Source organism: Pollicipes pollicipes, unplaced genomic scaffold, assembly GCF_011947565.3.
Source record: "Pollicipes pollicipes isolate AB1234 unplaced genomic scaffold, Ppol_2.1 Scaffold_5724;HRSCAF=6776_pilon_pilon_pilon, whole genome shotgun sequence".
Classification (NCBI taxonomy): Eukaryota; Metazoa; Arthropoda; class Thecostraca; order Pollicipedomorpha; family Pollicipedidae; genus Pollicipes; species Pollicipes pollicipes.
This window is the reverse complement of record NW_023596746.1, coordinates 6,347,062-6,359,618: the sequence shown is the minus strand read 5'-3', so window position 1 is coordinate 6,359,618 and position 12,557 is coordinate 6,347,062. Positions and strand designations below refer to the sequence as shown.

The following is a 12,557-nucleotide window of genomic DNA, read 5'->3' as shown; positions in this document are numbered from 1 at the left end:
CGGGCCGGGCGTCCGCCGCCGGTCCGCCATGTGTGTAAACCCGGGCGGCGGCGGACGCCTGGCCCGTTTCGGCCCACAGATCGGACGAGTGGGTGGTGGGTCGTGGGTTCCCTGACGGCGATGACCATGTCTTGTTATTGTTAGGAGAGGCGCTCGGATTTGAGCGTTCCGCTTATGCGCCAATCCACTTGTCATATTTTGTACCGCTTCCCGTCCATAAACGAAGATAAACATCAAACATCAAACCAGGGGTGCACCTTTAACGCTGAGATGGCCGCACGCGTGGCAACGGGGCGTGAGAGATGGCGTGTATTATGGCATGCTTGATGAGTTTATATGTAAGATCAAAATTACTACAAATAAATGAAAACTTTGCGCATAACCTTTACTTTGCAGGTAATTGAAGAACCGAGGCAGTAATATGGGACTCAGGAAGCAAGCTATTCGAGGACAATTCGTCGCGCTTTACGCCAACGAAGGGCTAGACATAAGGACTTTTTGCTGACTTCAGAAGCACTAGATGGAGTTGACACTGCATCCCCGGTTACCAGTTTACACTGTGCACCACAACTTCCGCCCTCCAGGGACCTTACCCCAGGCCAGTTCATGGAACTTCTGGCCGCCAGCTGGCATCTGGATTGGGCCCGGTCTGGCAGATCACCTGACAGGACCAGACGGTCGCGTGGACGTATCCTAGGGCGGCGTACCGGAGCGAGTGCGGGCACATCTCTCACATTCCTGGCTGAGATATCTTAGAGGAGCGGTCGGGCATGGAAGTGCCGGGGATTACGACCCGGACCTGGCCAGGCACGTTCGCGCGGCTTCATCTAACGGAGGCGGTCAAGTCAGTGCACGCTGAAGCTTAGTCGTTAAACAGAGCTGGGCCCTGCTGGCTGGTAGTTTCATGATGCAAAGGGATCACGATGCAATACAAAGTTTCATGGCCATGATACTGATTTGCTTCACCTTTGCCCAGCAATTGCTGGATAAGACTTGCTTGATCCCTAAACCAAATGCAGTCTAAGAGCGCATCGCAATCCACATTCATAAGCTTTTGGCCGTTCATATTGAATGCAGCGGATGAATTAACGACGATATTCCTCGTTTGGCAACAGGCTTTAGTTATACGACTGCCGGCCGCACAACGTCGTCTCGCTAACGCAGGGGCAGGATCAGATACGATCCAGCGGGTTCACGGACTCTACCGCCAGCTTTAGCACCCGCAGTGCCGCATGGATGCTGCCAGCATCGAGCTGGAACTTGAAAGTCAGGCATCTACCTTGATAGCGTGCTGTCTGAAGGCAGGGACGCTCATGACATGCTTGGCGAAAGCATAGGTCTCCAGGCTGACAGTGTGATGCCACATTATTGGCGACATCCAATACCTTATCGACTCCTGGTCAGTCGATGCTGACTGAGTTGCTAATTTGAGCGACTGAGTTGCTGCCAGCTGAAGACACCCTCGGTCTGGACGTGCTGCAGGTTCCGAGTATTCCGCAGGAGATGGCACAACTGGCGCAGCGGGCGAGCGATCCCCGAGCCCGGTACAGGCGGTAAGTTCGTTGCTGGGCTTACGACTCCATCCGCCGAAAGTCAGATGGGCGTGCTCGCGTTCCGGTGATAAATTTAGGCCTGAGGATGACAAAAGCTTCAACAATGAAAAACGCACAGCGCGGGATGTCTGGTTGTCAGGGACCCAAAGAGTATACAGTTTTTCCATCCGCCACGTCTCTTATTTGTTAAATACCCAGTACATGCACCGGAGGCGTTGTCAAGCCCTTCACCTTTCAATGTGGACTCATCTGGCCACACTGTTTATCTTAGAACTGAACTGGCACAGATTGGTGCCAAGTGCTCGGACGCTAGTATGAGCAGCTTTGAATGAGGATATCAGGGTGACCCAATTCGTGGGGTGTCAAAATAGGGTTTCAGAGTGCTGACATGTGACTCTGAGTGAAACGTTAAGAGCATCTAGACCTACTGAGCTGACGCAAAATTAGATTAAATGGAATCTGAAGACCCAATGTGCTGTAGACTCTACCAACGCAGAAGGCCCTCTGGCATTCGGGGTCCCGTCAATATCCCTAGCCGACTCGGGGCTCCTTACCGACACAGGACTCCCTATTTGGCACTGCATGCTCCTGACTGATTACTGCATGACCCTGATTACTTCAGGGGCCTCGACCAGCGCAAGTCGTGGTCCCGGCCTTGCTCGTGATTGGAAAATGGGCCACCAGAGCTCGGAGCGCTTGGAGCGGCCTGTTTGCTGTTAATGACCTAGGGCCGGAGTCCCGAACTGTACCGCGGACTCCCGATAGATGCAGAGGCCCTCTGACTGCCCTTTGTTGTCACGGCCCAACGGGCGGGGCGTCCTTATTGTCACCCACGGCGAGTCCTTCAGGCCCTCCGGCCTCTTCAGCCTTCCAATCGGGCCCTTGATCTTTGGTCCAGAGGGGACCCCGTCCCTTCTTCGGGCGTCCTCAAATAAAGCCCGTGACAGACTCGGGACCACATGCCGACACACTGACCCCTGTTAGGCATCGTGGATCTCATCGTTTCGGGAAGTCAAACCAATGCAAATCGTGGGCCCCGGCCTTGCCCTTGCTTGGAAATGGGGTCCCGGGGTTCAGACCGACACGGAACCAACTGTTCGGTGCTGGTGGTCTCTGGGCAGAATAGACGCCTTCAATGCCTCAAGGGATCCTCAATCGGTATAAGAGGCTGTGATGAGACGCCAAGTATTTCACCAAAGCTTCTCTGCATTTTAGTCTCGCACCACAGCAGCGCCTGACGGTGCACCTACCCTCTCTGCTCTCCCCACGGCGACTCTCGACAGCGGGGGCCGCGAGCCGGGGCCGGCCTGCGAACCTGACACTCGACACCGCGGCGGCGGCGCGCCTCGGCCACGCCCCCGCCCCAGCACGGGCGCAGGACACAAAGCACAACTGCACTACAAACAGAGACCCTCTGCCTGGTATCACAGGTCACAGCCCTAAGGGCCGTGATCTTTTGTGTAATATACGGACAGCCATTCGGGCACTCATGCCCTCCAATCAGGTTCTTGATCGTCGGTGTTGGGGAGCCCCGAGCCCGTCTTCGGGGCTCCCCGAACACTGCTCTTGGTCAACTCGGGACCCCTTGCCAACACAGGACGCTCTGGTAGGCACTGTGGTCCCCTGATAGATACAGGGTCCCTGACCAGTCTAAATCGCTGGCTCCAGCTTGGTCGCTGCTCTGAAAGCGGGCCCTCAGGTCATGCCGTCATATAGACCCCTATCGACTCAAGGCTCCCCGAACGGCACAAAGAACCCTCTGAGTTGTCAAACGTTAATGTTCCGTCCTTTCCTAAATGTAAAGCACCAAACGGGAGTCAGAGCATCAGTGGTTTTTCCTGCGTACAGCGGATTAGAGGGGCAGGCGCTCCCTTCCCCCTTCAACTTCGAGTAGCATTGAACAATAACTCTATGACGGTGTATGGAGAGAAACGAGGTGCAAATCATTTTACAAATCACAGGTACAAATCGAGTCCCTCCACCCGCTCCATACATGCTACAGCGCTACTGCTTCTTTCCGAGACAAAGATCGCACGATACCTGCAACACGCTGCACATTACGTACCAGCCTTTGCCACTATAACATGTTTGAACATTCAAATTAGCATTTCCGATGTTTTCAACACTTAATACAATTTGCACTCGATATCCAGCTCCCAACCGTCCTAGTGTCTGCCTGATAGCGTCACACTGTCACACATCACAACCGATGGCAGTGTCGGCAAAACTGCCTAAAAGTGCTGCAATCCGTCATAGCGGTTCAATAATTCGCTGCAAAGCATACATGGAAAAGTATAAATATCACAAAGATCAAAGATCGAACGGGGCCTCGGGGCCCGTTAGATCTGTTTTTTTAACTGGGCTCGTTCGATTGGTCGTCAGAACGATTGTCAGCTGGAATGTGCGACGTTATGTGTGCTGACGGAGATTTCAATGTGCGGACTGACAGGGTAGTTTTTTTTTAACTTTGCTTTTCCTTCTTCTTTTACCTCTTACTTCAGTCCACACACTTACTCTGGCTTACCGCCGACCATGACCGACCGGCCGACCTACGTACAAAGTGGCGTTTGGAAGTATTGATCCTGCTCTAATATTACCGCCATCTACCCCATCCGTCAGTTGAGTGCTTTTTTCCGTTCCCAGTTCACTTCAATGTCTTCCATTATCATTTCAAGTATACACTTATAACGTAATTAATTTATTCGGGAACGCAACCACGCACCACACCAATCACTGCCACTCACCTTTTCATGGCTTCTCTCGGCAGTTCAATATCCTTCTTGTATATCCTACGTTGCATTCTCCCCAAATAATAGACAAGTGCCCCCATCCCGCCTAACGTACTCGCCGACGCAAGAGCTACCAAATCAATATCTCGCACTTTATCAGAGTGATTTCATCTGTGAGCGTTTTCTCTCCTTGGTGACGGGTTGGCAAAGCTCCTTGTATCATCGTTAGCCGGCGCGTGAGGTCACAGTTCCCGTGACTTTGCGGTCACGTGACGTGACGTAGGGCGAATACCGGGTCTTGGTTGTTGCTGACAAACGTGCTGACGACAGATCGAACATGGCCTCGATTCCGGCAGGCGTATTGATTCCAGCATATGTGAAAATTCCGCTCCTAGTAAAAATGTGTGTAAGGCAACCAGATTGGAAAGTTTCTCACCTGCGCACGTAATGTCAAACTTACGCAATACAATGCTTGCACACATCAACAAATGCGCTACGCACGCTCGGCCCGCCTGACATATACCCTGTTTACATGGGCAGCTGTGATTCGAATTGAGCCGGGACCCGTCCTCGATCCGAACTATCCGGCCCATGTATACACCCACGCGCCGTTCCCCTGATTCGAATCGTGCGCCGGAGGAAATCCCTTCCCGTGAGAGGATCATCCGTTCGGGAAGAGATTTCGTTCGAATTATCGGCCGTCAGCTGTCTAAACAAAACAAAAAAGAAAAATGACTGGTGCGCGCAGTTCTGTTCATGGCCACTTCAGCTTTGTTTGGTGTTGCCGCTTTTCCACGGGTTTTTAGCTATTGCTCGAGACGGTCCAAGTCCAAGATGGTAAAGGAAAAGAGAAAGAAGGTGAAGTTGACACCCTGCTGCTATAACTACTCTTATTATTGAGGGCCTTAAGTGGCTAGCAGCACAGAAATGCTCACGTAATTTAGCCTTGTTAGGCGCTTGATCTATGCAGACAGCAGGCGTCGGCGGTGTTTGGTGTTATCTTTCCGCCTAAAGGTTAGATTAATTTACATCTGGGGCAGGCTCCATGCTTCCAAAAACCAGATGGAGGTAACATGGTCATTTTATAGAGCTTTGACTTGTTCTCACTTTAATTTTTGGATTGCTCGAAATTCTTGCAGAGAATGCCTCCAAGTTTCCTTCATTAAGTTAATACCGAAAGGCCCCAGGAGTGTTTTTGCAGATGTTCCTTAAATTAGGATGCTGGTTGCTTGTCAGTTTAATTTGTGTGAGAAACGTAGCTTAAAAATATCTGCATGATATGACAGATCAACAAATATAGATCATTGCAGTCAGCTGGGAATGTGAACTTTTTTTAATGGTAGGACCGAAATTGCCCAATGACGGGTCAAAACAGCAAGAAAGCAAATGTAAACACTGGATGAAAATAGTTGTCACCATTACTCTGCTAAATCCAAGTTTGTGTGTTCCATGTGCAAGAAAACAGTGCATAAACTAACACCTAACATGATGGCACATGCTGCATGGAGAATGCGTCTGTGTCGCATATCATCACCTGTTTTTGTACTGGTGATTAAATATGTCACCTTGGTGCTTTTTTGTGATGGGTGTCTTTGCAGGCCATGAGGTAGATAATTCAACGGTTCAACAATTCTTGCAGGGAGTACCAATAGTTTCTTTCATTAAGTGAATATGTAAATGCCCGAGGATTGATTTTGCAGACATTCCTCCTGTGACTTGAACATTTGGTTGACCACCTATTGGCAGGAGGGATGTGCTGGATATTGGTGACTGGCTCGTCAAGGAAATATGAAGTTACGTCACACTGGTAGACCAACTGGCAAGGAAGCGGGGGCTGGAATATTTGTTTTTGATGCAGTCAGGCTGTTTTTTGCTTGTCACTTTAATGTGTGTGAGATAGGTAACTCAATAATTCCTGCATGATGCAAGGGATCAACAAATATAGACGATAGATCATTGCAGTCAGTGCAGAATGTAAACTATTTTTAATGAGTGGACCAAAATTGCCCAGTGATGGTTTCAAAATGTCAAGAAAGCAAATGTGAGCACTGGATGAAAATAGCTGTCATCAGTACTATGCCAAATCCAGGTTTGTGCATTTCATGTGGAAGAAAACAGTGCATAAATTAAGTAAACCTAACCTAATGCCACATGATATTATTTCATACTTTATCTGCCAATTGCCAGTAGTGTGGAACATGACAGCTATAAGGCCTGTTGGAGGATGATCCCTGTGTGTAAAATAGGTGGCGCTAATATCGAATGCGGTTTTCTTGGCCTATAAAAAACTGCTCTCGCCTAACGAATTTCAACATGGGTGCGGTGCGACAGACCTGAAAGTTTATCATCAACCCATGTGCCAAGGAAAAATTTTGTCTCATCTGATTCCAAGAGATCCACCACCTCGATGAAACACCCTAGTATACAGCAGTAGGCTCTGGGAGCGCAGGTAAAAAACTTTGACAATTTGGTAGCTTTGCAGCACCTTCCTGCCTGCAGTGGAATGTTTAAATGCGCTGATGTAAATACACTGGTCAGGACAATGAAAGCACTGCCACCGCCTGCATACCACACCGGCCAAGGGCGAATAACGGACGCCCTAAACCCACTCAAACCCCGCCACGGGCAGTTGGATCGGAAGGCAGGCGTTCTAACCAACTGGGCCACTGGGACCGACTGATTAGCGGTGATGATTTTTGATGCGTTGTGAAAAGCCGTGAGAGGCACTCGTTTTCTTTGATGCCCCACAATTTTAGGGTTCGGAATGTTTCAGATTCCTGGGTTTCGTACTCAAGACAATGTGAAGAGTGCGCCAATGTGAACTGACGCCGGTCAGCCGGCCGCAGGACCGGGGGCACTCGCTTCACTCCCAAGTCCGGGAGGGGGCACAAATAGCAAGGTGCATCACAGTGAAGCGCGGGCCCTCCGTTGAGGAGATCCTGAATCCGCCCCTGGTCCGCACAGTATGAATAAGAGGCTCAGATCTCCCTTTCACATTCACGCAGGTCCTACCAGACTTTCGTTCCTCACCGTCGGCTTTACCGATTTGGTAAGACATTTTATTGCGACCTTGCTACCACTCAGACCGTCTTTCTAAATGCTGGACGCGTGAGCGAGATCCTCACGTGTCGGGGTCGCGGATCCGCCTGGACTGTGCTGGGCGCCACGCTGGCGACGGACCAGCGACCTCGCCCTTTCTTCTATGCAGACTTTCGCTATGATACGCGCCCGACCACCCCTTGGCGGTCAAATTGTCATTTCTTGGAATCATTACCTTTATTTTCAAGACGCAGGAAATTCTAGAGGCACAATAAAATCCTAAATCTTCATTGTCGAGATGCACCAAATTGCTGCGGCACCACAATGTCCATACCGTGTCCCTTGACGTAATCCTGGATTGGCCCAATCGGCAAAAGAGCACCGCAACCTGCATTTCACAGCACCAAAACCTTTATTTCCAAGAGGTCACCATGACAAACCATTCGCTCTCACGGGCACCAAATTCCAGGAACACAACAATGTTTCACCTCCCACTCTGGCAAATTTTTAGAATGGCCCTTTCGCTGAGGAGGCACAAAATCTTCTTCAGGCGTCCAAAACCCTTTTCAGGGCGCCAAAACCTTTTTTCCGAGAGGTACTGCGTTAAGGCATCCAATCACGAAAACCTTCACTTCAAGAGGACGAAAACCCGGGAGCACCAAACTCTAGCCTATCACATTGACGAACTTTTGGCTCGGCTCGTCCAGTGACGGGGCACAAAAACCCTTAATTAGGGAAGCTTCTACTTGAGAAGCCCAGCGTATGACAGAAACCCCGCATCCTAGACTATTTCGGCGGACGGGTCCCACTCCGCGCGTCCCCGGACTCCACGGCCCGAGTGGCACTTGCAGGGCGCGTTATTGTGGCCCCTCTCTGCTGGCCTTCAGTTCATGGCTACTCTTGTGATCCGTCCAGCATAAAGACGGCCTTGCAGATCTGGCCGCTCTTCAGCTTCTCCAACGCCTGCGGGTACTCCTCCAGCGTAAAGAGCTGCACTCCCACCTTCTCCGGGCGCAGGTAGCGCGGATACAGCTCAGCCGCCAGTGCAGTGGCGCGCGGGAAGGTGTGTGGGTTGATGAGGATGCCTCGTACCGTGATCTCCCGCGTCACCAACAGGTACGGGCTGAGCGCCACACGCTCTTGAGCTGACGGTACGCCGAACAGGCAGAGCCTTCCTCCCATGCGCAGCCAGCCAGCCGCCGTCTCGATGGCCGAGCAGACGCCGCTGCAGTCGATCACCATGTCGAGCCCGCCCGCCGCCAGCTGGCGCTCCGTCAGCGGCGCAAACTCGGCCGCCAGTTGGTCGGGGGTTACCGTACGGAAGCCGAGGTCGAGCGCGTCCACGACGGCGCGGCGCGCCGCCGCCGGCTCGCTGACGGTGACGTTACGCGCGCCGCGGTGGTGCAGCATGCACGCGACCAGTACGCCGATGATGCCAGCGCCGAGGATCAGCACGCGCCCCTGCGTCGGCACCGGCTCGAATTGATCCAGCGCGTGGATCAGGCACGAGAGGGGCTCGCAGAGCACGGCTGAACACAGCGGCAGGCCGTCCGGCAGCCGGTGCACGCTGTGTTCGGGCGCCACCGTCGCCGCGGCCCATCCGCCCGGACGCCAAAAGCCGAGCGTGTCCGAGATGCCGCCGCGCGGGCAGAAGTTCACCTGTCCCAGCTTGCAGAACTCGCAGGAGCCGCAGCCCTTGTTGGGATCCACAGCGACGCGGTCACCCACACTGACGGTGGTGACGCCACTGCCTACCTCGGCTACCACGCCGCTCAGCTCGTGGCCCATCGTCAGCCAGTCCTGCGACACCGGAAACGTGTCGTACAGCGCATGCAGGTCGGTGCCGCACACACCGGCGTATGACACACGCACCACCACATCGTTGGGTGCGCTGGCGGTTGGCCACGGCACCTCGTGCACTTCGAGCCGCCGCTCCGGCTGAGAAAACTGCAGCGCCCTCATCTCCGTAACCAGACACGCCACAGACCGAAGCGAGGCCCGAATGGACCTACGTCAACACTGTGCGTAATACAAACCTTGGGATCGGTGCCAACCAGGGTGCTCCCATCTCTAGGGTTTTTCTAGATTCTAGGGTTCTACTACCCTATTCTTGCTCTATTCTAGGATTCTAGGGTTCTTCTACCTATTACGTATATATATATATATATATATATATATATATATGTACCTTTATATTATATTAGATATAATATATATATATATATATATATATATATATATATATATATATATTATATCTTACATATATACCTTCTGCCTTTTCTTGCTTTTTTCTAAGATTCTTGGATCTATTATGTGTCATCATGAGGTGCGGCTAAACCCTTGTAATTAATTGGCTCGACTTACAAGAGCATTTTAATCAAATTTTGAAATGCGAAAAATATCACAACACATCCTCGAGAATATTTAGTACGTATCCTTACTGAGAGGGGAACCGTGTTTAGTACCGATTTGGACTAAAAGTGGTGGAGTTTAGCACGCATAGATACCACACAGAGCGCATATATTTTTTCGTACATGCATTTCTACGCAACCCATGTAAACAACGTGAGGAATGGTGCTGACCGATTCCGGCTGGTTCGCCATATTTCACCACATTTCCGGCGCACAAGTGACGTATTGAAAACGCGTTTCTACAACCTAGGTTAGACTTCGGCATCACATTACTATAGGGCTTGGGGGATGTCTGGATTTTGTGTGGGTCTTTCTTTGGATTCAGTTCTGCTGCTATTGACTGATTATCCCTGCGTGGGGCAGACCTTGCAGTCTGATCATGCTCACAGAGGAAAGTTTTGGGTGTAATCGGGTAGACCTGGTCTGGTTTTATACAGGTATTGCGTGCCATAACATTTGTAATGGCCATGAGTGTAACCGCCCGGAATTCTACGTGCATACCCAGTAATTTTCCTTATACTATATGGTACATCACGTTGTAATATACAGTAGTGTTTTTTTTTTATGTACCGCTGTTTTGATGGACGATTGGCTATTTTAATTAATCTGCTAGTGAATTTAGCAAATAAATGTACAAAACGACAAACTACAAAGCATACAGTGATACGAAGTGATGCACAGGTTTTCTAACTGAAGCCATAGTAACACAAAATGTCTGCATCCAATCAGAAAAAAATAGTCTGTTTCGCTGGACACCAACAAGACATCCGTGCTTGAATCTTCACATTGTAATGTGAAACTTGAGCCTGACCAAATCACACTGAATCTTCAAATTATTGGCATGTAAAAATATTTTTGGGTATTTGTCTACCTGAAACTACCTTGGCGATATTGTCGCACACGTCACTGATTCGGCGACGAAAGAGAAATGTGGCATTAGTTGCCCTTTGTTTTCTTCAGTTAACAACCCGAGCCCCCGTGCGGTGCAACACAAGCGTAATCACCCGCACCTCAGGACTCCGGACTGCCAACCGGCTGGTTGCGGCCGGGTGGCCGGGACTAGCACTTCTGCGCTGGTTGTGCTGGTCCGGTTTGAAACTTCGGTGCCGGAATCGAGGCGATGCCGGCCCGGGCTGACAGACAGGAAAACGCGTTCAGAGAGGGACGGATCACGAAGAGCAAAGAACACTGCACTGTCACTTAGTCTGAAAGTATATTAGCGCTATTTGTTTATTTGTTTGAGACGTTTCGGCCAGTTCAGACCATTTCACGCCTAGATGATGTTATTTCAAATTGGTGTAATTATGTATGTGAAGAAAAGGGTATGTTTATTGACATTTACAAAGATTGAAGCAAGCCGGTTAGTCTGAGAAAGTTAAAGACAATGTTAAGCAGTTCAGGATGGTCATCGCCAAGCGCGTTTTTCAAAGAAAACTCGATATTTTGATTTCGACAAAAGGCCTGCATGTCTTTGCGGTGCTGTTGATATTTTGTGCACTCAACAACAATATGTTTAACCGAAAGTGGATGATCGCACGGCTGACAGTGAGGACTAGGCCGACTGAAGTATATGTAACTATGTGTGAGTGTAGTGTGTCCGATTCATAGATGGGCCAGCACCTTCTCCTCCAGATGGTCTTTACGATGCGTTGATGGCCAAGGGGTAATGTCTGGTTTGATATCATGAAGTTGTGTTCTGGTAGTATCGGTCAATTGTTGTTGCCAAAAATGTTTGTCATTGTGCGAATGGAATGTTTTGTAGATGCATGATCAACAGGGATCTCCATGATGTGTGGGTCTGTCAAAGCTTCCTTGGCTAGTTGGTCAGCCCGTTCATTGCCCATGATGCCTGTATGTCCTGGAACCCATAGAAATTTGATATTCATATCCTGTGTGTGTAATATATGATAGAGATTGACGATTTTAACAAGGAGGTGGTGTGTGAAATCTGAGTCAATAAGAGGTTGTACAGCTGGCTTTGAATCCGGACAAATCATTATTGTCTTCGTTGTATGAGTGTGTTTTTGAATGTCTTGTAATGTAAGGAAAAGAGCAAATAATTCAGCCGAATATACTGAGGTGCCATCCGGTAACCGACAATTTTTATGGTAATGCTCAGTGCAAATAACTGCACATCCGGTGTGGTTACTGGCCTTGGAGCCATCGGTGTAAACAAAGCTGCTATTTTGATTGTTGAAAATTAGACGATTAAATGTTCGTTGAACATAACTTGTGAAAAAGCGTTTGGGATCATCAAAAAGAAACAAAACTTTCCGAGGGGTTAACTGCCATGGTGGTCCTATTAAAGCAGGTGGCACGGAAGAAGGCGGTAAAGTAAACTGAAGATTGGTACAGTAGATAGTGGTTCGAGATGCCATTGTAAGTCTTGAGCGACGTTCTGCCGGTCCTACGTAGTTATGGTGAATGTGAGGTAAGATATGTATGGATTCAAATGCTGGGTGATTGGGATTTTGTCGCACTTTTGTTATGTATCTCAATGTGTGTTCCATTCATTGGAGGGCAAGAGGCATAACGTGAGCGTCCACTTCAAGCGCTGAAATCGGGGAAGTACGCAGAGCTCCTTGGGCAACTCGCAAAAACATATTTTGTATGGTGGATAGTGGTTTGAGAGTGAGTTGGCTGCCTCCTGCATATACCACGGAGCCATAGTCGATGATGGGAAGAACTAAGGATTTGTATAGGCGTAATAACGATTGGCGGTCGGCACCGTATCTTGACCCGGAAATGCATCTAAAGAAATTTAATCGTTTTAGGCATTTGGAGCGAACATGCTCCACGTGCTGTCGCATCGATAATCTGG

The 12,557-nt window shown here is 49.8% G+C and overlaps 1 protein-coding gene across 1 annotated transcript; it reads right to left on the bottom strand.

The window, feature by feature from the left end:
• Positions 1 to 8,215: 8,215 nt before the first annotated feature.
• LOC119102375 (D-arabinitol dehydrogenase 1-like) lies at positions 8,216 to 9,283 on the bottom strand. Its single transcript, XM_037225745.1, has one exon. The coding sequence runs from the start codon at positions 9,281 to 9,283 to the stop codon at positions 8,216 to 8,218; it is 1,068 nt and encodes a 355-aa protein (XP_037081640.1).
• Between the last annotated feature and the right edge of the window lie 3,274 nt (positions 9,284 to 12,557).

Excerpts from the sequence above, each read along its gene's own strand:
- LOC119102375 (XM_037225745.1), bottom strand. The coding sequence starts at position 9,283 with ATGAGGGCGCTGCAGTTTTCTCAGCCGGAGCGGCGGCTCGAAGTGCAC.